Source organism: Panthera tigris, chromosome C1 (assembly GCF_018350195.1).
Source record: "Panthera tigris isolate Pti1 chromosome C1, P.tigris_Pti1_mat1.1, whole genome shotgun sequence".
Lineage (NCBI taxonomy): Eukaryota > Metazoa > Chordata > Mammalia > Carnivora > Felidae > Panthera > Panthera tigris.
Window position 1 is genome coordinate 173,175,500 of NC_056667.1, and position 27,877 is coordinate 173,203,376.

The window sequence follows — 27,877 nt, forward strand, 5'->3', positions numbered from 1 at the left end:
ATCAATACTGATGTGAAGAATGCAGTAGGGGCAAAAACCCTGGAGTTGAACTTTATGAAAAAGGAAGCACTAGTGTTTAGAGACTGATCAGATACGTACATGAGAAAAAAGAAGTCAAAACTGGGGTCAAACTTTCAAGTCAGAGGAACAGAGAATTATAATACTATTGCTAGAGAGAAATCATAAAGCTAAACTAAGCAGATGAAGTGATTAGTTGTTTCTAGATGACAAGTTCAAATTTAAATGCAAAGTTTGAGGTGAATATTATAGGAACTGAAATGTCTAGGAGGCTGTTGAGATGCCAGACTGCACATAGATCAGCATAAAAGGATCTGGATAAAGTGAATTAACTCCACGGAGAGATTATTTAAAACCCTGAGAGTGAATAGTACATAGATTTTTCTAGTGGAATCTTCCTTGCTGGTAGACTTTTCAGTAGTAGACCTTCCTTTTCTACATAAATAACATGACTTTTTCTTCCCCCTGAGGCTTACTTCCCCCATGACTTACTTATTGGTTGCATTGCATGCAAAGCTTAATGATAAATGAATAAGTTTCAGTAGGATTCAGTATTCTTGCTATTTGGGGTAAGAGAAAATTTTGTTAAACAATAAAATTAGGAAGTATATAAACACAATTCACTTTTGATTGCCGTTAAAAACTTCCCTTTCCACCAAGTTTCTTCTTACCATGATCTGTACTTAACATACCAGTATTCAACCATTTTTACTAATATAGTGAGTCATAAGCACACATACGTACACAAAATAGTTAAATCAATCAAAATCAGGCAGGCACATGATAGAGTTGACTCTCTTTGTTCAGATAATGGTATGGCTCAAGATTGATTGAGGTACTGGTTTATAAGAAAGGAGAAAAATTATGTCTATGGATGGAAGCACATAATAGAATTGTATTATTACCAGCTTTCGCACAGTTGAGTGATACTTATAGAAGCAAATGCTTGTCACCATGTTTGATATGAAATTCAAAAAGTGCTTGATCCTTAATATCTGCATTTATCAATTTGGGCATAGACCAATAGACCATAGACCATAGACCATAGACCATAGATCATCATATACATGGTCAAAACAAATAAATGACAACATATTCTCAAACAGATAATCACCAAATGGAAGAATGGACTGTCTTGATGTGGCCAGTAAATGATAGCTTGTAGTTAATGAAAAATATAAAGGAATTGAGAGAGTAGGTAAATTCACAGTAGTCAGTTAATAAATCATTGTCCTTGAGTAAGCAATTTGACTAGATTAAGAAATGAATTCTGATAAAAATGTATTAATAGCAGTTAACTTGTACATAGAAAATTGATGGAAATATTCATTAAAAGGATTTCAGGAAAAAAAAATAAAAATTATAGTGAAAAGTTTCATCCAAAATATTTAGAACTAATGTAACAATGTAAGATTTATTTATTTTTTGTTTATTTATTTATTTAGAGAAAAAGAGAGTATGTGAGTGGGGGAGAGCAGAGAAAATCCCAAGCAGGCTCCATGCTGTCAGCACAGAACCTGACCCACAGAGCCCAAGGTGGGGCTCAATCTCCCCAACCATGAAATCATGACCTAGCCAAGAGCAAGAATCAGACGCTTAACAGACTAAGCCACTCAGGTGCCCCCAAATTTATATTTTTTAACAAAAATTTTTTCGTATCCTATTTTCACTGTCTGCTTCTTTCTTTTTCTTTTAGTTTTAATTAATCCTCCTTTTGATGTTCTTTTGATGAAGCCTACAAAAGGAAGAGAAACAAATTTATTATGCATAATAAAGTAATATAATAAAACATTTTATCTAAAATTTTCTCAAATTATCCTTTAATATTTAAAACAAAAAAATGGCTTAAAAACCTCTAATTTGTCTGTCTTTGTGTAGAACAACCTAATTCTAAGGAAGTCATTTTGCATATATAAGAATTAGCAAAAATGGATAAGAATGTTATTGATTTTTATTCATCTTCAGTTAGAAATTCATGCTTGTTTTATTAAAGTGAACATGTGGCTTATATGGTTGGTGGAATTATATATGATTTTTATTTATATATTGATACTCAGTAAACATGCATCATTTTTGTATTCAGAAGAAAATTAGTAACCACATTAAAATGTGCATTATAAGATAGCTTACAAATATTTTGGTATAATCACTTAAAATGAAAGCTTAGTATATAAATATTAAAAGAATAAAATGTTTTGTTTAAAACTGATTATTTTTTGTGAAGACACATTAAGAGAAAATGTAGTTGACATCTCCAGAACTATCATCTAGATGTAATAATTAAAAGGGGGACATATATTAGCTTAATTATAATAATTTTTTATTATAAATAGAACTAATTTCATAATATTTTCTTAGATTAAAATTTGTTCACAATTTCATTAAAATTGTTATCCTAAGTACTACTGAAGGGGAAGAATGTTTTCTATACCTTTTTTACAAGTCCGAAGACATGCATTTTTAGAAGTAAAATTATTTTCATTCCCTCCACATCCACTGTATTTAAATGGGCGGCATTTCCCAATAACTGAATTATAGTAGAATCGGCTCACATTGGCTTGACACAATCCTCTGTCTGCTGGGGTCAGACACCAGGAAGGACCGTAAAATTCTAAGAACATCAAGAAAACACGGTAAATCACATATGATAGTTAATCTGAGACTTTAATATTTATTGTTTATAGATCAGTCTTGTGGCATGTTTATATAAAACAGTAATCTGAATGAATAAAGGTAGTACTCTCTGAAATCCATGTATTTCAATTTGAGGAAAATGCTTTACTAATCACCATGTGTACACTACAGTAAGATCTATCGCAAATAAATAAAAAAGTAGATATATTTGTTAAAGGAAAGTGCTATGGTGACTCTTTAAAATGAAAAAAACTAGTTGTCCTAATAAGAGAAACTACTATTCAAAAAATTAACTTACAAAAATTTGTTAACCAAATTCATTTGAAAAAACAATCAATGTTTATATATCATTTTTGTTCATGAATGTTCAACTTTGGGGGGGGGTGCAAAATCCTTATTTGATGTAGCAAATCTTTATTTGCTGCATGATGCAAGAATTGAAGCTGAGGAAGAGTGTTTTCTTGACTAAGGTTCTAAATGATGTAACGTAATCACAATTTAAAGCACAGGAATTCGGGTATAGCAAATTCTAATTTCAAGCTTCAGAGAAGGAGCCCTGAAGAGATGGTTTGATTTAGTAAGAAAGTTTTCTTGTGAATGGAAAAATCAGTTCTAGATGAGTTAGATGTTTTTGCAAAGGAAGGGATATTGCTAAAGCAGGTAAGATAAAACACTTGGTTGAAGCCAGACAGACATGCTGATGTGTCAATGGGACTAACCACTTTAAAAACAGAAGAAAGAAAATGCAACGAGGGTAGTAAAAGGATCACTCATCATCATCTTCTTCTTCTTCTTCTTCTTCTTCTTCTTCTTCTTCTAATGTTTATTTTTGAGAGAGAAAGCGTGAGTGGAGAAGGGGCAGAGAGACAGAGATGGGGACATAGGATCCGGAGCAGGTTCTGGGCTGATAGAGAACCTTATGTGGCTCCCACCCCCCCCCCCCCGCCCCGAACACAGTTGGCAAAATCATGAACTTAGCCCAAGTCAGACACTCAACACCTGAACAACCTAGGAGCCCCATGGATCACTCATTTTCTTAAGGCAAAGCAGAGAAATAGTTTTAGTTCAATGGTAGCTTTTAGCTCTTTTGGGAATTCTTGTCAGTGAGGGGAAGCTGATACTCTTAACAGCAGATTTCAACTGCTTGATCTTAGTGAGCCAATACTGCAGGCAAGTTGGTAGATGGTGAGGAATCAATAAAAGAAAACTGTACTGGCTTTGCCAAATAGTGAGATGTGGCACAGAAAATAGAGAGGATATGCTAAATGTGCAAAATTGGCAGAAAATAGAACTTTGAGGAATCCAGCCAATGAAGGCAAAGAGGTTGTGCAGAAAGCTGTAAGTGGTTTGGAGGCAAGCAAACCCTAAATGAAAAGACTATAAAAGAAATAAAATGAAACAATTTGAAGGAAAAATGAGATCTAATCTAAAGTAATGAACAGTAGTATAATCCTAATTAGACATGAAAAAAATAAGGATCTGGATTTACCTCCTGCCTTCTTGATAATTTAAATAAAGATTAGAGTGTCTTGATATAATGGCTTATTTAATAGAGAAATTCTGGAAAATAAATGGAATGGGATGACCATAGAAAGAATATATAAGACATTTTAGAAAGATGATAATTCTGTCAAAATTCAAGAACTGTAATCACATAAAGAATGTTGTCTTTGACTTTAAGTCTTTGCCTAGGTCTACAAATACTGATTTTAAAAGAACATCTTAGATCTATAAAACTAAAACAGTCAAAGTCATGTAGTCTAAATTCTTTTTTATGTATTCCTATTTGGGGGCTATAGTACAGCGCATGATTATTGCCATCATAGATATAAATTAAGATGTTATTTGGTGAAAATATATGCTTAACTTCCAATGCTGAAGTCTCCTGCCTCCAATATTGGTTTCCGTGAGAGAAATTTTCTAACAGTATAGTAGAGATACACTGTAATTGAGCCCTACTGTTGTGCAAACTTGCCCAGTGTATATGCTCTGGATTCTCATTAACCCAGAGTCTGGAATATGAGGAGGTTACCAGTTGCTACCACTTCTGTCTCCACAAACTTTCAAGTTATCACCTGTGTTCAGATACAAAAGAAATACTCCACAAGCAATCAGCCTGATTTGAGAAATAGAGAAAATGGCTATTTTTTTTTTCTCAACAAGCACCCATAGATGCTTCATAGCTGGTGTGTGAGTATGATGATAAGATTTATACATCAGTTTCACTTTAGCACTTTGTACACAAGATTTATTAGCCCACAGTAAGTTGAAGATAATATACATAGATGTACCTGTAAGTTGTACACTTCTTCTTTACAAATGTTAATTATTATGTCTTAATAGCAAGATTCTACTGAAGTTCCTTATTCCAAGAGAGATAATTTTTTTCTTTTTTTTTTTTTTTAACATTTTATTTTTTGTTCTTTATACCCAACGTGGGGCTCGAACTTAGAACCTGGAGATCGAGAGTTGTATGCTCTACCAACTGAGCCAGCCAGGTACCCCCAAGACAGAATTTTCTGAAAACATGAAGAAATTCCATCCCTCTTTTTCCTTAACCTGTAGTAAACCTGGCCCCACAAAATTAAGGCTACTTCAAAATAAGAGCAAAATAGACTAGTACATCTCAGGCTACAATCCCTAAACTAAAGGTAACAAAGGAGGAGCCTCTGTTATCCTAGGCCAAGAGCCTAGAACACGAGGTGAAAGCTAGAACAATAACAAGCCTCTGCAGGGGGATCTGAAGCCATGGAGGATACAAGTTTGGTGGGGAGAGGTACCCTAGCATTTGTCTTTCTTTGGGCACCAAGTCTTCCAACAATGTCTGCCATTCACCAAATCTACTCCAAAGCCAAGGGAAAGGGTTTCCTATAATATGGGACAGGGCAAGAAGAAGGCAGGGGTTTTATAGTTGACCAGCACAGATGCCATCAGAGAGTTTCACTACAAGTTAATTTTTCTCAAGCATCAGATTGCCTCTATCTGAAACTCTGACATCGGAACCAGAGTGTGTCTGGCTTGCTGCTCTCTGACCTCCTGGGAATTGGCATATGGACTTGAATTGTCCCTCTTATCAGACACTGGCTCCTGCTTAAAAAGCATCTATCCGTGACTGACCCAGTTACTGTTGTCCATCTATCTCAATTTGTTTGTCCTGACTTTAATCACTACCTACACAGATTATCAAATACAACTCACCTTCGACCCAGATAAATATCGCAGTTCCTAATTCTAAAAATACAAGTATTTTGATAGGTTAAAATTTGAAATTAGTTACTAAGAATGTTGTATTATAAATAGTTAACTTTTAAAAAGTTTTAATACAATAATTATCAGATGGGGAGTCTTTGTAAGGCTATTACCTTCAGAACATGAATTCTACCTTCTATGTAAACGAATTCATTTCTCCTAAAATCATTTTAACTCTAAGAAGTTGAGAGTATCATTGGATTACTTTAGCACAGACAACAATATAATTAAAATATGAAATAGATGGTTTCTCAAGGACATTTTAGCTCCAAGATTTTTTGAGTCCTTGATTACCATCTGGTTCAATCTCCAAAAGTGAGGAAATTGAAATTTCTTGTACCTCATGAAGAGATAAGCTTGACTGTTTTCAATTGACATATTTATTCTAGATAAACATAAGCACTCACCTACTCAAAATCCAGACTTTGATATCTACAATGAAAGAACATATAAAGGTTTTGAAGTAGTTGCATAATGTAATTGTTTTGATTCTAGGTTATAATTATTCAGATATTTAAGCAAGAATAAAAGGACACTAACCTGACTTCTGTTCATTTTCCAAAGGGAATTTAATAATGCATTCTGTCTTGATCTTGCCATTAGCAACAAGTTGAATAGCTTCCATTTAGAGGGTCTATGATAGATTTCAGAATTCAGGATCCACTTCTATTCTGCCAGGAACTGCCATGATCTAGTATGGCTGCTAAACTGTAAGGTGGTACTCCAAAAATCAGTTTTATATTTAAAGTGGCTTATGTGAATTTTCTCTGAAACTTAGACTGTAAACCTTAAATTTTATAGTCACTTTGAATATTTACTATGGTGTCTTTCTGCTCCCACTTTACATACCTAATATTTAGGCTTTTATTTTACCAACCAATTTAGGATTTATGAACCACCCCATGACTTGCTGGGAAATTTTTTGTCTTCTGAGATTATTTTAGGGAATTGAATAATAAACCTTTTTCCTTTGAATGACATATTCTTTTTTTCCCATGATTTTCTAGTAGAGAAAACTATTTTAACTTTCTAATTACAGTTTATCATTGTAAAACACTGAATTAATACAAAAGTATAACAAATAGAAAACAAAAGTTCTCTATAATTTGACCCTTGTCCCATAACCACCCTCAGTGTTTTGGTGGATATCTTCCTGCAAATTGTTTGCATAGGTAAACATATACTGTGTGAGCATACAGTACTGTGTATCTTTTTATACTTGATAATATTTTGTGAATGTTTACATATTCATATATATCATTTTTAATATGTACAGTATTTCATTTCTTGAATCGACAATAGTATACTTAGTCAATCCATTACTCATGTGTATATAGATGATTTTTTTTCAATTCCAGATAATGGCTCATGAGCATCTATACACTGGTTCAGATATTTCTAGAGACATTTCTAAAATTAGAATTGTGTAAAAGCTATATTCAACTTATAATTGGGTAGATGCTGCTGAATTTTCTGCTGAAAGTTTATATAAATACTGACACAATGATGTTTTAAATTGCCTAAACAATTACTTAATGTGGACCTTACTGAAGTGTGTGTATGTATGTATGTATTTATTTTAATGTTTATTTATTTTGGGTAGAGAGAAAGAGACAGGATGCAAGCAGGGGAAGGGGAGAGAGCGACAGACACAGAATCTGAAGCAGGCTCCAGGCTCTGAGCTGTCAGCACAGAGCCCAATGCAGGGTTCGAACTCACGAGACGTGAGATCATGACCTGAGACACAGTCAGATGCCCAACTGACTGAGCCCCTCCAGTGCATTTATTTATATTCACTTTTATTCTCTCCTCATACCCACAAAAGTAGCTGATTACTGTAGAGATGGTTTTCATAGGTAGGAAGCTTAGCTGTTCTCCAGGTTATAGCTCCACAATGCCGAGCTTCCTCTATGCTGTTAGGGATTCTCCAGAAGCTACTTTCAGTCTTGTATTTTATTTACTTCATGGTGTGGTAGGAATCAAAAATAGAAAAGAAATATTAGAAGGAAATATGCTAGAATGTTTGGCCACGATTGCCTCTCTGAAATGCAAATATGGTTGATTTTCCTTTTTCTTTTCTATTTTTTCAAGTTGTCTGCCATTATAATGTTCACATTACAAAATAAAATATATAATGTTAGAAATATTATTAGATAATAAAAATATTTTTAGATCCCAGAGTCCTGGGGCCATAAGGAAAAGGCTGGATATTGGAATCTGTGGTTAGAAATGGAGAGTAAACCTGCCATCTGTCAATTTGCTACTTATAGAGAGTAAATCTGTACTACAGGAAAAGTCCATTCACTAACAAGGGAGAATTGGTGTTAAATGGGCAGAAACTGACATTCTATATAGAAAAGAAAAAACAGCAGGGAATGGGAAAATGAGTACTGTGGAGTTTTGTTTTGATTTGGATTTTTGGTTTTGGGGTTTTGGGTTTTTTTGTTTGTTTTGTTTTTGGCCTATGTGTACAGTAATGTAGCTGAAAGTGAAATGTAAAAAGCATTTCAAATTGAAAGGTCATGGAGGAACAGACAGTAAGATACCTTGCCCTGATACGGAAGCCTCCACAGATTAAAAAAGAAGAAGAGAAGTTGTATAGCTATTTATTGGTTGGATTTCTTGGCCTAGGTATGGCCTAACCCAATAGAAAGAGTTTACAAAGTTATCATCATCCAGGGATTTTTCTAAATAAAACCATAAAGAAAGCAAGCCATGGTAAAATTACAAATTATGAAACTGTTCCGAGTATAATTTATCCTGAGGTAATTATGTCTTATATTTAGAAAAGTTTTTCCTCATGAAATCTGCAAAATTGAACACCCTACAAGATTTTAGTGAAAGGTGAAAATTAATGCTTAGTTTCTTGATTGGCATTTAAGGAAGAGTGTAATTTCAACAAGGGGAAGAGATACAGGGGAAATAGGTGAAGGAAAGCACAAAAGTCAGGATATTCCTGGTTTGTTTGGGGTACTTTGAAATCTCAAGACTATCTGAAGAATAGAGTACACGGAGAGTATAGTGGGATGCAGGGCTGGAAGAGTAGATTTAGACCAAATTAAGAAGGTTTTTGACTACTTATAGACTTGGATTTTATGATATAGACATTAATGAACAGCCAAAAGTATCGAAGGATCAAAAAGACAGTTCTGCTCTTTCTTGATACATGAAGCAAGCTCAACCAGGCATATGTAGGCTAAATTCTACAGGAGACTTGCAATAAAGGAGAATATGAGATGACCCTAACTGACGTAGGTACATTGGAGATAGATAAGATTAATTACCACATTGACTGTGGGCAGGAAGAGAGCTAGAGAGAAGATAATTCTAGTATTTCTAGACTGATTGACCTAGAAGATGGACTATTTTAAAATATAGTATGAAATATAGTTATAAGCTTTAGAATTTATGTTTTTTAGTTTTTAATATTTATTTATTTATATTGAGAAAGAGAGAGAACACACAAGCAGGGGAGGGACAGAGAGAGGAGGACAGAGATCCCAAGCAGGCTCCGCACTGTCAGTTCAGAGCCTGACACTGGGCTCCTTCCCACGAACCATGAGATCATGACCTGAGCTGAAACCTAGAGTAGGACACTTAACCAACTGAGCCACCCAGGTACCCCTATAATTTATAATTTTATCATGGCTTTCTTTCATTGTAGCTTTACTTAGAAAAATCCCTGAATAAAGAGAGAATTGTGAACTATGCCCATGCATTAGCCAGCATCTACACAAATAAATCCAAGATATTAGATAGAATATAGAACCCAGGCTTTAAAAAGACAAAATTTTAATTGTGATACCCTGCAGTGGAAGTACAATATTGTGACCCTGTCCTCCCATAACACTTGTGCAGCTCTGTGTCTTAGCATATAGTGCAGGCAGTGAAGTCATTTTTGTATCTATGCCTTTCCCCCATTTCAAAGGCAAGCCTATGAAGGACTAAAACCACCTTTCCTTTTTATTATCAAAAGACTTCCAGTTCCCGTGACAGTTCCCATCATATAGGAGATATTTGTTGAACTGAACCGACATTAAGTATAATGGATCTGAACCTCAGGTCATAAGAGAAAGTTGGAAACACAGATTTGCAAGTCCTCTGATTAGAAATATGATCCAAAGACACTAACTATGTATTGGTGTTTTATAATTATGTTTGAATTTTAGAAGTGCTTTATTTTATTTCAGGTAATAGTATTAAGTATACTGAATGAAGATACTTCAGATCAAGGTTACAGGCTTTAGTTATATTAAAAAATTATTACTAATAAAATATATACAAATAATACCCCTGATTATTTTTTCCTGCTATAAACATCCACCAACACCAGATAATCATCATCAAAAACTTCAAATACTAATACTTTTGACCCCTTATTGCATGTTAAACCTGGGGCTAAGAATTTTATATATGTCATCATAATGATCACAAAATTTTGTGAGATATACTCTCCACATATAACAAATGAGGAAGCTGAGGCCAAGAGTTGTATAATTTTTTTTCAAGTCCACAAAAAAGAGTTGGCAAATAGAATTAGAGTTTAAATCCACATCTTTTTGCCCCAAACCCAGTGCTCTTAACCACTATGATATGTTCTCTGAAAACTAACTAGAAGATAATAAGTAAAGATATTTTAATAGTTATTAGAAAAAGAAAGCTGTCACAACTTCCTTTTTATATCCAATTTCCAAATTCTCTCCTGTGAAGCTCAGGTTCAGAATGTCTTCTATATTTCTTACCCCAAGTTACATGCATAGAGTTGGAGTTTATCAAGTTTGAATAGGGAAAAGATAGGTCATCAAATGAAGACAGTGGAAACAAATCTTGAGAGTAACAGTGCTGAGCCAAGCAGTAATCAAAGACATCAAATATTTAAAGACAAGAATTATTGAATTTGCATATTCACCCTGGACTGATTCTAGAAATAACAGACCAGAGTTCCAGGCCTTTATGTATTCTGTGATCATATTTGCATTAACCAGTCAGCTATCCACTTAATAGCATTAAGATCTGATGGAAGACTAGAAACCATATTCCACTGTGTCCCTGGAAAAGATGGAGATGGGATTTTCCTAATTAATACATTTTATAATAATGCTTCTCAAACTTATTCTTGCAAAGATTGGTCATTATTCAAAGAGAAGAAGGGCCGTCAGAGAATTACAACATAGCGTAGCACAAGATTTTCTAACCTATTCCTCATTCCTAACCTGCTCTATAGCAATATATACCAAATTCATATGATAATGGGGATTTTTTTTCCCCTTTTAACAAAAAACATGTGCCACCAAAAATCAGACACACAGATCAATGGAACAAAAATGCCCAGAAATAAACCCAAACTCATATGGTCAATTAATCTATGACAAAGGAGGGAAGAATACATAGTGGACAAAAAACAAGTCTTTCCAATAAGTGGTTTTGGGAAAACTGGTCAGCTACATGCAAAAGTATAAAGCTGGACCACTTTCTTTACCATGGTCAAAAATAAAATGGATTAAAGACCTGAATGTTAAGACCTGAAACTATAAATAAACTCCTGAAAGAAAACATAGGCAATAAACTCTTGAACATTGGTCTTACCAATATTTTAGGAGTTTGTCTCCTCAGGCAAAGGCAACAAAAGCAAAAATAAACAGGTTGGACTACATCAAGATAAAAAGCTTTTTTGCACAGCAAAGGAAACGATCAACAAAACTAAAAGGCAACCTTCTAAGACTGAGAAGCTATTTGCAAATGGTGTATCTGAAAAGTGTTCATACACAAAATATACAAAGAACTTGTACAATTCAACACTAAAACAACAATTTAATTTAAAAGTAAGCAGATGACCTGAATAGACATTTTTCTAAAGAAGACATACAAATGGCGAAGAAATACAGTAAAACCTCGGATTGTGGATAACTTGTTCTGTGAGTGTTCCACAAGATGAACAAACATTTCTAATAAATTTTAACTTGATAAATGAGTGGTGTCTTGCAATATGAGTAGTATGTGATGCTGAACATCACATGATCACAACTGAGCCAATGGTTCTTCTCTCTGTCTCTCCCTCTCTTCCTCTTGCTGAGGGATTGTGGGTGATTGTCTCCCATGCTCAGATGCTGGGTCTCAGGCCACAGTTTTTGGCAGAAATCAGGGATTTTTCAGAATGTTGGAAGGTGCCCACAACTGGCACTAGTGTATTTTTTGTCACTTCAAAGCACCTGTGGACAGTCCTTCACTTTTCCATACAAAGGTAAACTTAGGAATGGTTTGCCTCATTCTAGGTCAGGCTGCCTACAGATATAGACCCTTTTCCTCTGCTGCTTTATTGCCAGTTACATTAAAAGCAGTATATGACAAGAGTTTATTAATACCGGCCTGTAGTCAACATTTGTGAGAGCATATACAAAGGCCCCCATGCAGAAAGATTCCATTGAGCCAAGAGATAGCAGGGATCCCGTTAGTGATCATGAAAGTCATCCTACACAATAACCCTCCTCTCTCTTGTCTCCCTAATACCAGCCACGAAGGCTTTCAAAGGGAGGTGCAGGTTAATTTATGTTTCTTTATATTTTATATTTTCTTTATTATTTTGTATTATATTACAGCATTGTAATCATTTCTATGTGAATATCTTTGGGTTGTGCAATGAATCCATTATTTCTTATGGGGAAATTCACTTTGATATACAAGTGCCTTGATTACAAGCATGTTTTTGGAACGAATTATGCTTGCAAACCAAGGTTCTACTATCTGTATTAGGTGGATCCAAGACAAAACCAAATGGTAAGTTTAGTGAAATTACCTTTTCTCCTAAATTTCATTATGAACAATTTCAAACACAGCATGTTTCCAGAACAAATTATGCTCAAACCAAGGTTTTACTGTACATGAAAAGAAGCTCAACATTACTAATCATCAAGGAAGTGCAAATCAAAACAAGGAGTTGTCACCTTAGACCTGTCAGAATAGCTAGTATCAAAAAGACAAGAAATAACAAGCATTGGCAAGAATGTGGAGGAAAAGGAACCCTCGTGTGTTATTGATGGAAGTATATTTCGATGCAGCTATGGAAAACTATATGGAGGCTTCTTAAAAAATTAGAAATACCTTATCCAATAATTTCACTACTGAGTATCCAAAGAAGGCAAACACTAATTTAAAAAGATATATTCACCCCTATGTTCACTGCAGTGTTATTTATAATAGCCAAGATAGGGAAGCACCCCAAATATCCATCAATAAATGAATGGATAAAGATGTGGTATATGCATACATATACATACCGCCAATGGAATATCGCTCAGCCATAAAAAGAAAAGAAAAGAAAAGAAAAGAAAAGAAAAGAAAAGAAAAGAAAAGAAAAGGAAAAGAAAGAAAGAAAGAAAGAAAGAAAGAAAGAAAGAAAGAAAGAGAACTTGCAATTTGTGAGATCATGGTCAGCCATAGAGGGTATTATGCCAAATAAGATAAGTCAGAGAAAGACAAGTTCCATTACCATTCCTTATACTGGAATATAAAAAACAAAACTTATAAACAGAGAATAAACTCGTGGTTGTAAGAAGGCAAGGGGGTAGAGGAATAGACAAAATATGTAAAGGTGATTAAGAGGCACAAAGTGCCAGTTATAAAATAAGTCATGGGGGTATAAAGTACAACAGAGAGAGTATAATCAATAATATTGTAATTACTTTGTATGATGACAGATGGTAACCACATTTATGTGATCATTTTATAGTGAACATAAATGTCAAATCACCATAAATGTACTCCTGAAACTACCATAATATTGTATGTCAACTATATATTTTTTTAATGTTTGTTTATTTTTGAGAGAGAGAGAGAGAGAGAGAGAGAGAGAGAGAGAGAGAGACAGAGTGCGAGAGGAGGAGGGGCAGAGAAAGAGGGAGACACAGAATCTGAAGCAGGCTCCAGACTCTGAGTTGTCAGCACAGAGCCTGATAAAGGGCTCAAACTCATGAACCAGGAGATCACAACCTGACCAGAAGTTGGCCGCTTAACCGACTGAGCCACCCAGGTGCCCCCAATTTCAATTAAAAAGTGCCATGGGGTGCTTGGATGGCTCAGTTGGTTGAGCATTTGACTTTGGCTCAGGTCATCATCTCCCAGTTCATGGGTTTGAGCCCCACATCAGGCTCTGTGCTAACAGATCAGAGACTGGAACCTGCTTCTGATTCTGTGTCTCTTGCTCTCTCTGCCTCTCCCCTGCTCCTGTTCTTTCTCTCTCTAACACTGTCTCTTTCTCTCTCTCTCTCAAATAAATAAATAAATATTAAAAATATTTTTAAAGTGCCATCATTAATTTGTTTGTAGCTTGTATTAATTTGTGAATAAGTTTTGATTTATGGTTGTATAATCGTCACATGCATAACTAGTTTATTCCTACTATTTTACTTGTCCATACAAAATTAATGTCATACAATATAATTTGGTTTAAAAATAATTAGAAGTCTATGGTTTTTTTCTTTAAAAGTATCTGTGTATTCAAGTTTTAGAAACACTTCTCGGGAGGAATCTCATGACTGGGGCAGAAAATTTATCCTTGTTAAAACCAGAGATGGTCCAGGAAGAAAAGGATTAGCGAAACTAGTCAGTGGTCACCTAGGGTGACTGTATTTGGATGAAGCAGTCTTGGCAGAGATGAAGTGCTACATTTTTGTTTCTCACCAGCTCTACCGGCAGGAAATAGAAGGTCTTATGGATCCCTTCCAGAAGCTATCTATTTTTAGAAAGTCACCTTATCAGAAAATCAGGGTATGAGGCATCAGATTCACCATGCAGGCATATTTAGATTATGAGGGAAGTTTCTATGCTTCTTGGTCTGAGAGCACATTGTGAAAAACAAGACACTTTTTGGGGGCTATTTCAGTGGGTTTTTGATGAAGTGGGGTTTTTCACAGTTGTTGACAGTGCTGGTGATTAACTGTGGTATGTAGCTGCATGTTTAACTCTTTAGATTATGGGGGATGGTTTCTTTCCAAAAAGTTTCCATGGTTGCCATGTATAAGCACATCTTCAACAAGAGGCCAAATAGAAGACAACATTGTCTTGCAAATCTATAAATTAACAGTAATGGTGTCTGACTTTCTTTCAGGCAGTTTATATAACATCGCTTCCAAAAGGCCAATGAAGCAATGAGGGACTAGGTCAAATATATAGGTGTTTCTTTTCTCTGTCAGATGTGTGTATATGTCTACGTGTGTCTGTATATGTTTGTTTTATGTTTATGTTTTTTTCTCCCTGTTTTTTTTTCACATGTATGTAGAATCTGGCCAATAGGGCATATGCTGAATACAGTCAGGCAAGAGAAAGTGACTCTCAGGTACCCAAATGATTTTCCAAATATCAGATTGAGTTGCCAGTGGGCTTTTGAAGTCTATCTGAAGATTTTTTTCCCAAATATCATATAACTGATGTAGTCCCAAGGCAGCTATTAAGAGCTGACATACAGAAGTAAAGAGAACTAAGAAAATAAATCACTTTTTAAAAAGTTTATTTAGAGAGAGAGAGAGAGAGAGAGAGAGAGAGAGAGAGAGAGAGTCCCAAGCAGGCTCTGCACTGTCAGTGTATTTCTATGAATCCCATAAATAATAATAATGAGTAATATTTATATAGCATGGAATAGGTATCAGGCACTATGCTAAGTGAGCTATGTATATCGACTGATTTCACTTGACAACAAAACCTGTAAGGTGGGTACTATATTATCATCCTCATTTTACACTGGGAAAAAGGTTCAGAGAGGTTATGAAGTATCTCAAGGTTGCAGAGCTAGTAAGTGAAAGACCTGGGATTTGAGCCCAACTCTTCAGGCTCAGAGTCTTTTATCTACTATAATATAGTGCCAGTCACAAGGGAAAAGTCAAAGAAAACTAATTGTGGTAGTTTTTCATTCTGAAAATTATGCACAGAACTGCACATGTTTACAGAGATTTTTTTAGAATTATTTCTCTCACACATGTAGTGAGAGAATGCTTGGTAAGCATTCAGATATCTTCAGTCAAGATGGTTCACTAGAAAAAAAAATTCTCAAGATTATGTGCAATATGTAGTTAAGAATAAATAGCAATTAAAAAAATCACCAAACCATTTTCTAGTAAAAGCATGCAAAACTTTCAAAATGTTTCCTATTATCATCATGAAGAGAAACTTTAAAATTATATTTAAAAATATTCTACTTAATAACAACAACATAATCTAGCATGTTTTGGGAATATTCAAATATCCTACCTAAGGACTGTTATTTAATGGAAAGAATTTTAAATGAATACTATCCTATTTGTGTTGTGGGGTATGATATTGTTCCTATTCACTGAATCAAAATAAAAAAATTTACATCTTTTCAAAAGAAACTAATACAGAGAAGCTTACACATTTGCTAAAACCTAGAATAACAAGGTCTTACATAAACATGGAACCATAGTGGGGCTTGGGCGGCTTAGTTAAACTGCCAACTTCGGCTCACGTGTCATGATCTCACATCCATGAGTTCGCACCCGGCATCGGGCTCTGTGCTGACAGTTCACAGCCTGGGGCCTGTTTCGGATTCTGTGTCTCCCTCTCTCTCTGCCCCTCCCACACTCATGCTCTGTCTCTGTCTCTCAAAAATGAATAAATGTTAAAAAGAAAATGAAAAAAAAAATCCATGGAACCATATTTTCTTAAATTGTAATAACATATCTTAATATAATTGCAAACTTTGGTAGATGTAGCTATTTTAGAGCTGGAATATGAAGAGTGTCTTCATAGACCTCAGCAAAAACCATTGGTGGAATAGGAGAGAGATAATCTAGGTATAGGAAACGTGGGGGCACAGTTGCCTTCCTGCATTCCGCTACTTGGATGAGATGGAGAAAGGATCATCCAGGTCGCATTGAGGAGGGATGGCTGCATTCCGACCTGCACTTGGATGGGGTGGACGAGGGATCATGAAGATCTTAAAAATAGTTAAGGTGGAGCTTCACTGTCACCCTTTACACGTTAAGCCACTCTTGGTATCAAACTTCCCATAGTAGTTCCTGCAACATTATTTCATGTTTTGACTTAGGAATGTTAGAAAAACGAAAGAATGAGAAATAAATACTCCTAGAAAAAAAAAAGGAAGAACAGTAAAACTGGCTAGAGGAATTTAGATTTTGAAGCAAACGAACACAATAAAAAATAAAATTCTCTAGACAAAAAGAAAGGAGGCAGATTTTCCCTAATTTTAAATGCAGTTACTATGAAAGAATTAAACGTCTCTTGTGTTAAATAAAAATCCTCTTAAAATAAATAAACGTTAAAAAAAAAAATCCTCTTAATGTTTTCTTTTAAGTTCATGTTGTGAATTTTTACTGTTTCCTTAGTTAATAATTTATCATTATAACCATTAATTTGGTATACTTTTTATTGTGCAGCTACATAAAAACTCAGGACATTTATCAGACAGTATTGAAAACTCATTTACTTTCTCACATGTATTTTATCTCTTCCTTTCTTTTTTTTTAATTTTTATTAAGACATTTCTTCTGAGTTTATTTATTTTGAGGGAGAGAGCACAAGCAGGGGAGGAGCAGAGAGAGAGGGAGAGGGAGAGACAGAATCCCAAGCAGACTCTGCACCATTAGCACAGGGCCCCATGGAGGGCTCAAATTCACGAACCTCAAGATCATGACCTGAGCTGAGATCAAGAGCCAGACGCTTAACTGACTGAGTCACCCAGGTGCCCGTCTCTTCCTTTCTATATTGGTAAAGTACCTGCCAAAAATCATTTTTATATTTCATAAAACTTTAAGGCACAAACATCTCCTGACTTACTCCATTCATTATAATGACAAATGAATGAAGACCTTTATTTGAATTAGTGAAGTAATCCAAACAAAAAATATTGAAACATATTGAAAATTGATTTCATGCAATTATTTTATTAGCAGATATATTGTATCACATGTATCTTTAAGCCCATTAAGTTTGTTATTCTAAACTTCCACATCTTTCACACCATAGGATTTAGCATGCTTTTTCAATATGTGACTCTTAACTGGATTAAACAAAATGTCACTGAAAGACACAGGGCTGCAAGAACACAAACAATGCAATGAAATTACTTAATTTTACAGATAAAAAATCAGAACTAGAAAGACATTTATTCTTACCATGATTACAAAGTATTGTTTAAAAATGAGACTCAAATTCATCTGGCATTGAATTCATTGCTCTAATTATAGAATCTAATCTAAGGACCTGAAGGCATTTGAATATACTATGTTTTCAAACTCCCTCTGAAATGTTATATGCCCTTTAATGACATCTCAAGTGCTATTAGAATTTGAATGCCTACAATTTAGGGAATTTAATCCCTAAACTACCCATTCATTTTTTAAGACCTCACATTAAAAAATAAACACTTTACAGAAAGAGACATCTACTTTAGATTTCACAAATTAATCCTGACCCTTAGGCTGGCTTGAGGGAAATAAGGAAGGGTAAGGATGTGGGGAGGAGCAGATTAAAATGGAGAGGACAGAGGTTTAGGGATATAGAGAACCTAATTTTTCTTTCACATGATAGAGTCTATATGATGTTCCCTCTTTAGATCTCACATCTCCTTATACTTCCCAGTCGTTCTGTAAACATGTTTCCGGTTCTCTTTGTGACTTCTAAGGTATGGCATTCAGGGCTGAAGCAAATCCCACAGACGTGATCAGGTCAGTGTGGGACTAAACTTGGTATGTATATCCCTCCTTCTAGATGAGGGATAGTTAACATTTGCAGTGCTTTAAATCCATCTGGGCAGACATTTTGTTTGCCATGTGCTTGCTCGTTTGTTTGTTTGTTGCAAAGACCTGCTCAGAGACTGTCTGATTCTGAATACCATCTGATTCTGATACATGGCTGGGGTGGAGAACCCCTGCCCCTGTCTCTTTTTACCCAAAGGCTACAAATTTAACAGCCACAGAACTCTTCCAACTCTTGTCAACTTTACGTTTAAAACTTTCACATGGACTGCTTCTAAGCAAAATCTCCAATTCTTGAATGAGCACATGTGACTTTTAAAATTTAGGTAGGACCTTATCTTTATCCTGTTAACTTTCAGCTTTCTAGATGCTTTTTAACTGCCCAGATATTTGTGGTTTCTGGTTATGTTTTTCAATATTTTACTATTTTTTCCAGCTCTGCAGTTTTGTTGGTATATTTCCTTAATGTTTGTTTAAATTTGATAAATACGCTGAAAAGTATCTTCAGAATAGCCCTAAATAGCCCAGGCATAGCCCAGAAAAGAATTTTGCAGAAATCCAAAAGAAAATTCCTTTCAGAGTGACCTAACCTTTGGGGATGGCTAGTCAACAAATTCCTAATCTGTCCTGTGACCAAACACCTGAGGCCTTGCCCAATACCATGCTCAATTTAAGAGCACCTTATACATTGCTGCCATCAGATGTTGATGCTGATCAGATGTTGATGCTGATAATTGTGAGAATTATTTTATATGATAATTTGGCATAGAGTTGAATATCATAGGGAAGTTTTCATGTGATATATAATCAAAAGCCTACTTCAAAGCATACTTTAAAATAGATTAGGAAAATTATCACCCTTATGAGACTGAAAGACTTAAACATTTTGAATCTCAGTATTTCAACACACCTATTATTAGATAACAAGAGCTACATTGCTTAAAAAAGCGAATCGCAAAGTTCTCATATACCTTCCACTTCTATTTCTACCATAATATTTTTCTGGTAGCAATTTTAAAAAGATTCTTACCAAAAAAGCTAGGGACGTTGGTAGGCTGGGGAGTGAAGGAGTCATTATTCACAGAATCAAGCGGTAATGTACTATTCACAGATTCAGGCAGTAACATATTAGTTGTAGAATAAAGTGGTAATATACTGTCTGTAGTCTCAGACAGTAATGTATTATTCACAATCATATCCAGCTGGTTATCATTCACTGGGAAAAAAATACAGCCAATTAAAACACAGCAGTGTCATAAGTTCATAATTGTACATGTAAAGCAAAGCATAGTGGTTGTGTTAAGAGTAGACTTCTGAAAATTTTTTCACATTGCTATGTTAAATTAGTTAACAATAAATATTTACTACACTCACATATATAGTTAATATACAGTTATATGTACAGTTAAAAAGATAATATTTCTGTGAGCAACTTTGTAGTTCTTGGCCAAAAAAGTTAACAGTTAAATTTTAAGGCAATCCTTCAATAAATTTTATGGTTAGAAAAAAGATGATTGATTTTCTGTGGTAGGTTCCAAAGTACTACTTGCTCTCAAATTGTTATAAATCTAAGGGATTTCAGCAGCCTGATTCTTATGCCTACGTTGTACTACAATATTCTCAGGAAAGAAAATTAAGTAATGTAACTTAAAAAAAATCTATGGAAATAATTTCCACTATACATTTCTTAACTTTCCAGTGCTTTACAAAATTATTTATTTTATTTTAGAGAAGGGGAGAGGGAGAGAGAGGAGAGAGAGAATCTTGAGCAGTCTCCACATTGTCAGAGCAGAGCCTGACGTGGGTCTTGAGATTATGACCATGAGATCATGACCCTAGGATCACGACCTGAGCTGAAATCAAGAGTTGGATGCTCAACTGACTGAGCCACCCAAGTGCCCTCTTTTTTTTAAGTTAACATAGTGACTAATTTTTAGCAGATTTAGTGGATGCAAATGTATCTTCATTTGCATGGCTGGAACAAAAACTGAGTAAAGCTGAACATCTTCTAAGATGCCTTATTTTTAAAGGAATGACTCTAAATGAAGTAAAACGAGATGGGAAATAAACTTACCTGCATCTTCACAGGTGTTCTTGCATTCCTCAAGTGATTCAAAGTTGTTTTGATTGCCAAGGCACCCACCGTACTTGAAACGTTCACACTGCTTTGTGTCATTGCTGTAAAAATACCTAGTCATATAACCTCGACAGATTCCACTGTCTTCATCCAAAAAGCAGAATTCTGGCTTTTCTAGAAATTATAAAAATGTCAGAAAGAATACTCTTTTTTGTGAATAATTTGTGTTGATTAAATGTATAACTGACGAAGTGGAAGTTACTTAGTGAGTAAACATGAAAAGTGAAAGATAAAAGGTAAACATAGAACTTTATCCACAACTGCACAATATTAAATAATCTACTGCATCTACTGTGACATTTAGAATAAGGAAGATACATCTATTGTCACATATAGTTGCTATTGAAATTTCAAGTTCTAAATTTCTCATAGTAAATTAGTAGGGCAATAACTATCAACTATTTCATGAATGGAGAGAATAAAGGCATTTTATTTTACCCTTGGTTTGGAAGCACAAAATATTATGACAAAATTTTGGTCTAATTATGTTTATTAGGCTTATGTGCATTGAAATTTAGGAAAGATCTAGGAATATTTCATATTTTTCAGGGGTAGGCTCTCATTAGGGAAAGAGGTGTAATGTCTTGCGTTATTACAATGGTTTCAATTTTTAAAATATTGGAGCAGAAGCTTTGAGGCGTATGGAAGCTTTCAGAGCTATTCTTAGAAGTTCCTGAATACTTATGCTGGAATCTGTATTAGGTGTGACATCTACCACTGTGTCTCTTATTTTTCTTCTTCCAGGCATTGGAGTGACTCCAACAGTATAGAATCAGAAAGGAAATACATGTTCAGGGATTGGAGAGGCATTTGAAAAAAACCTAATACCCATTCTTTGATAGTACTCCAAACCAGACTAAACACAGCTGCCACAAACTTGCGCCACTGTGATCTACATTACAAACCTTGTCTACATGCGTACTCTGTAAAGAAGAGAATTAAATTTATTTTCAAAATTATGACCGCAAGATATATGGGGCTTGAATTTTTTAGGGCAAAGCTCCAATTTCTTCATTTTTCCCCTGCACCTATATTACCAGAGTGGCAAAATGAACTGTAGTATATCCTTTTACATCTTAAAGCAACTTGTTCTTCTGTCTCAGGGAAGCAATACTCAGGAGTGTTTTACTATGAAAAGAGCATATATTTAATAATGTTAAAGATTTCTGCAACAGTTGCAGATCTTCAGAAAAAAAAAACAATTTCCCATGAGAGCACTGTTTTATTAAATAAAACATTCTATTTAATATAGTATAAAATATCTACTTTCTATTACTTCTCAAAGTACCAATTTGGAAGTTATTTTGTTTATTCTTTATTGCCTCTTGTTTCTCAAGGTGAATGTTACTATTATTCCCATAGTAACAATTTGTGGTTAAGTTTATGGCACAAGGGAAAAAAAAACAATTCTAAATTTTTGTAATGCTTTTCTATAAGAGAAAGAGCAAAAAATATATTCAAATATTATTTTGATACATTTTGACCTTAGCGTGTACTTCTTATGAAATTTGAAATCATCTTGACGGAGAATATAAGAATTCTATGTTTAAAAAAAAGGAGGAGGTAAAATATATTGCATATAAAAATAGAAAACAATAAGAAACTATGCTGAGAACTATAAATTAAGAAATTATGCAACTACAAGTTGTTATTTATGGGGACCCATTGTAGGATATAAATTTATTTTAGGACAAAGTTGAAATTGCACATTTGCAAAATAATTCTCCTTGGGCCTACGGTTTAAAATAAGGCTACAAATCAAGAAACTCATGCACTATATTCCTCAGATAAAGTAATATTCATATTAAATCTATATACACAATCCTTGGCCTAAACTGATGCTTGGTTAAAACACAAACTACAGACTTCAAGCTATAGACCAACCTCCACAAACCACATTAATTTTCACTGTTAACTTTTGTTTGAGGCTGCATACTTGACAATTGTTTTAAACCAGACCATTTCAAAATGGTTGCCTTTATAACTGTTCCAATATTGATGCTAGAAAACATATCACAGAGTTAACTTCAAATTGATATGCTTAGAGGTCTTTATTATACATTGGTTATGGCATCTGAACATTTTTTAACACGTGTGAATAGTATTGATAGCTTTAGTCTCTAATTTCCATGTACTATATCAATTAAGAATGAAGAGAAGAGGAACTCCTAACTAGGAAACTAATTACCTACCTACCTACCTCACTGCTCTCTAACAACCTTTTAAGCCAAGCAACTTTGCCACCTACCTCCCTGACTCTTGACAAATGTATTCATTCAAGTTGCTCCTTGATCTTTGCTCTTCCTTTGACACAGCATATCTCTCATCCCTGGGTCTCCTACTTATTGTCATATCTGCTACAAACGCTGAAGTTGAACTCTACAGATTGGGGATTCTGGAGGCTTGGTGATCTCACTGAGCAAAGCAATGCAGTGAACTGGAGTAGGTTATAATCACAATTGAGGAGCCCTTATTTTGCTCTTGAATATGACCACTATTCTAGGATGATTAAGAACTCCATAAACCTACACAGGATGAACATTTTTGCCTGGTATCTAAGGAAATGATATATATATTTTTTTTCTTGAGTTAATTACAATCTGACAAAACTCAGAAAAAAATATAGATTCATAACTTGTTAAAGGTAAAAGAATTGTTTCTCTGAATATGCTCATTTTATAGAGGAAAGGAAAGGGAAATAGGGATTCAATTAGCAGAAGTGATTCCTGTGGTTCTTAGGTAAGCGCCTGTGTATCCCATATTCTTTTTCCTCACATCTAATAATGTATACTGTGCTTTACAGTTTATAAGATTGTATTTCATACAGTGTCAATATTTTTACTGTTTGGAGCCAATTAACTTTGCTAACAATAAGATACTGCATTTTTGGAAAAATATTAACATGAATTAGTAAAAAAAAAATGGATTCTAAATTATTAAATATACAATAAATACCATAATTATATGTTAAATTTTATCTGCATGTAACTTTTTCCTAATTTCACATTTTTATAAAAACATTCTAACATTTAAATGTTGGTATTTCCTTTCTTTTAATTGAAGCATTGAACATTTTTGTAAACATTAACTCGGCATTTTAAGAAAGCTATTTTAAAATTTGTAAATAAATATATCCACCAATGGTATTTGTACAAACTTTGCCACTGAATTTATTTTACAAATTTTGATTCAAAGTCTAATGTCTTAAGGTTATCACTGACAAAAGCTTTCAACTCCCTCACACAGTTAAATCAAAGTCAGTAAAATTAAAATACACTGAATTTTGTAGCTTTTTCATGTCTGAGTTAAATAATTTGATCTCATTGTTTAGTGTTATCTCATTCAAATGCAAATAATATAAATGGTAATTGGACCAAGTCAGTTCCTAGACTTTCCTAAAAGGAGAATATCTTTCTTAATATATTGGTACATTTTTTCATGTGCTAATATAATATATTCATCAGAAGATAATTATTTTTAGGTAAAATCAATAAATAAAATAATTTAAATCACAAAATAAAAAGTATGCACACACACTAAATAACATTGACAAGAGCACTTATTGTTAAATATTTCCATTTACTTCTGCATACAGACTGTTGACAACTCAAAGGCATATATTCATTCAGGGGAATACTGGATAAAGCTTGCCAAAGCTACACAATGCTGAGATATCAAGGGATTAGAGCTCTGAGAACTAAAGATTAGAGGCATCTAAAGTACTGTTCCGGAGATGTTGAAATAGCATGTGCATGACTCTGGAATGTGACTGATCTAATACTAAATATCATGCTTTATTAAAATGGGTGTAAATATAGCATCTGAAGGCTTCCCTACCAAATAGCATGTATTTGTTTCTAATTTTTCATTATATCTACTGAAAACACCATTTCAAATATTGCATGGGGTTATGATGAACTCCGTATCAAAGAAAACTAAAAATTGAATTTCTAAGTGCCTTACATACATTCTAGTTAGCATACAAATGAATGTTTACCTTTTTCTAATGTGGTCTCTGTCCTGGTCTTTATATAATCTGCGAGAAAAACGTGTATCAATTACCACAAATTATAATAAATTACATATACATTTCAATTTAAAAAAATTAGAATGATGTGTTTATTACCATTAAAATTATTCTTTCCTATGTCAATAAATTTCTTATTTTATCTAAAGATTAATTTTAATTATTATAAATATGAAGCCATCTGCATTGTAACATAGTACTGTCTCAAAAATGATGTTGAAAGTTTCTAACACATTGACAAAAGCATGAATTCATGGTGAACTTCATTTGCTATTCAAAAGATCTGTGATTAAAAGTGATTAAGATATGGGGTGCCTGTGTGGCTCAGTCAGTTCAGCGTCTGACTCTTGACTTCGGCTCAGGTCATGATCTCATGGTTCGTGAGCTCAAGACCCACATCGGCCTCTGCACTGACAGTGAGAAGCCTGCTTGGAATTCTCTCTCTCCCTCTCTCTGCCCCTCCTCGCAATGCGCTGTCTCTGTCTCTCAAAAGAAATAAATAAACTTTAAAAAAAAAGTAATTGAGATAGAATCTACCCCTGAAACCAAGAATACACTGTATACACTCTATGTATGAGCTAACTTGACAATAAGTTATATTTTTAAAAAGTCATTAAGATAATGTGAAATATGGAAGTAATTCAAGTAGCCTACTTTGCATATAAAAACAGACAATTTCTATAGAGAATTGATAGTAGGGGTGGAAAAAACCAGAATTATCTTTTTTCCTGATTCCTTTCCCTGAATAATTATCTCAACCCAATTACAAGTTGTATTATTATTTCCAAGTACAGAAGAGAAATGAAACAAAAGGTATCTGTGACATATTTTTTGGTTTAACATCAAAGAATTAATGGAATAACTCCACTCAAGAACTAGGATGCCACTTGTCTTTGACCCACTATATAAAAGTATGGATTCTAAGTTCTAATTTAAATGATAGGTAATGAGGGGTGCCTGGGTGGCTTAGTCAGTTAAGCTTCCCACTCTTGGTTTCAACTCAGGTTATGATCTCACAGTGGTTCCTGAGTTCAAGCCCCAACTCTAGTTGCAGGGCGTGGAGCCCTACTTCAGGCTCCTGAGATTCTCTCTCTCTCTCTCTCTCTCTCTCTCAAATAAATAAACTTTAAAAATTAATGATAGGGGGTGCCTGGGTGGCTCAGTCGGTTAAGCATCCGACTTCAACTCAGATGACAATCTGGCGGTCCGTGAGTTCGAGCCCCGCATCGGGCTCTGGGCTGATGGCTCAGAGCCTGGAGCCTGCGTCCGATTCTGTGTCTCCCTCTCTCTCTGCCCTCCCCCCATTCATGCTCTGTCTCTCTCTGTCTCAAAAATAAAATTGATTAATATGTGGTTTTAATTTACTCATGTAAAAGTAAAGCTGAGTGATGCTTGTTGTACAATCATTTGGTTTACACAGAAAAGCTTTGGTCAAGGCAGCTTATCATTAGTTGTATGGCCAGAGAGACAGGCAAAGAGGGAGACTGAGAGAGAAAGAAAGAGAGAGAGAATAAGTTGGCTTATATACCTCTTTCAGACCCAAATCAGCAGTTGGGTTATTTTTTGGAGAATAAAACATCTTTGAAAGAGAAGGAAATGAAGTCTCTTTTTTGAATTTTGAAACTATGTTTCATTCAATAGTCTTTTAAAAAAGATACATTTCTAATTGTATTTTAAATATTAAGGAAACCTCAGGAGTCTTTTTTGTTGTAAATAAAAAACTCTCATTTAATGTGCTTTAATTAGATAGTGAATTGTTATAATAGACTTACACTAAAATATTTTTATATACAACTAATTTGTTACAGTTTTAATTTATGAGAGCAAAAGAATATATACAGATAAACATTATATCAGACTAGACTGCTAAATAGTTTATACTGTTTTGCCTAGAACAGCCATTGGATGGGAACATAGAAATGCCTAATTTCAACGTTCAAGCAGTTTTAAAAGAGATAACTTGTTTGTTTTCTGATTCCATTCCAAGTTTGATTAATTTAGCTGATATACATGTGAATTAACTCAACTAAGTGATTCAACACACTAGAATTTAAATGTTTTTATATTACCAATGATTAGCTTTTAGGATTCTGGAAATAAGAACCATGAACACCCAATTTAATTGATAATTATGCCAATTACAGTCTGAAAAATAGATAAGTTTTACAGTAAATTATCCAAATTGTCATATTTTCCTAGATTTATTTACAACATAACATTACTGGGACACGTGGGGGGCTTAGTCGGTTAAGCATCTCTTGACTTTGGCTTAGGTCATGATCTAATGGTTCATGAGATTGAGCCCTGCATCGAACTCTGTGCTGACAGCTCAGAGGCTGCTTGGGATTCTGTCTCTCCCCTTACCCCACTGGTGCACATATGCGTGCTCTCTCAAAATAAATAAATAGACTTAAAAAAAAATAACATAGGGGCACCTGGGTGGCTCAGTCGGTTAAGCGTCCGACTTCAGCTCAGGTCATGATCTCACGGTCCGTGAGTTCGAGCCCCACATCGGGCTCTGTGCTGACAGCTCGGAGCCTGGAGTCTGCTTCGGATTCTGTGTCTCCCTCTCTCTCTGCCCCTCCCCTGCTCATGGTCTCTCTCTGTCTCAAAATAAATAAAAACATTAAAAAAAAAAAACCCATAACATTTACTAATGATATATTAAGGAGTAATGAGAGTATATTTTACTAATTCCCATTTTAGTAACTCCTTTAACCCCAATATATATGAATTCACATTTTAAATATTTTATTAAAAATATTAAAATGTAATTAATATTCAATAATTTAGTTCATAATTATAGGACACATTTTAGGAATTGTAACTTAATCTATTCTTTTTTCATCTTTTTTCTCTTGTGTAGGAGAGCAGAGAATAAGACTAATTTTTAATGTTTCTTATTTGTTGAAATCAGCCTAGAAAATATTCTAAGCAGGTAGGAAAATGACTATATGGACAGAAGACTCTCATTAGTAAATAGGTCTTCACAATCTGAACAAATAAAACATGAAATGACAAAGTTAAAAATAAGGAGAATGGAAAAAGTATTTACATGCTCTTTAATTCCTTATGGAGAAAATCCCC

At 34.3% G+C, this 27,877-nt stretch overlaps 1 protein-coding gene across 1 annotated transcript in view; it reads right to left on the reverse strand.

Moving 5' to 3' along the window:
* Positions 1-1,649: 1,649 nt before the first annotated feature.
* The window catches only part of TFPI (tissue factor pathway inhibitor), a gene marked incomplete at its 3' end in the record, with an annotated part of 102,209 nt that continues 75,981 nt past the window's right edge, over positions 1,650-27,877 (reverse strand). The window contains exons 9-13 of the mRNA XM_015543209.2: positions 24,761-24,799; positions 20,701-20,877; positions 19,657-19,842; positions 2,450-2,629; positions 1,650-1,753 (exon numbers count right to left, since the gene is read on the reverse strand). Coding sequence (XP_015398695.1) covers positions 1,650-1,753; positions 2,450-2,629; positions 19,657-19,842; positions 20,701-20,877; positions 24,761-24,799 — 686 coding nt within the window. The remainder of the gene's footprint in view (positions 1,754-2,449; positions 2,630-19,656; positions 19,843-20,700; positions 20,878-24,760; positions 24,800-27,877) is intronic.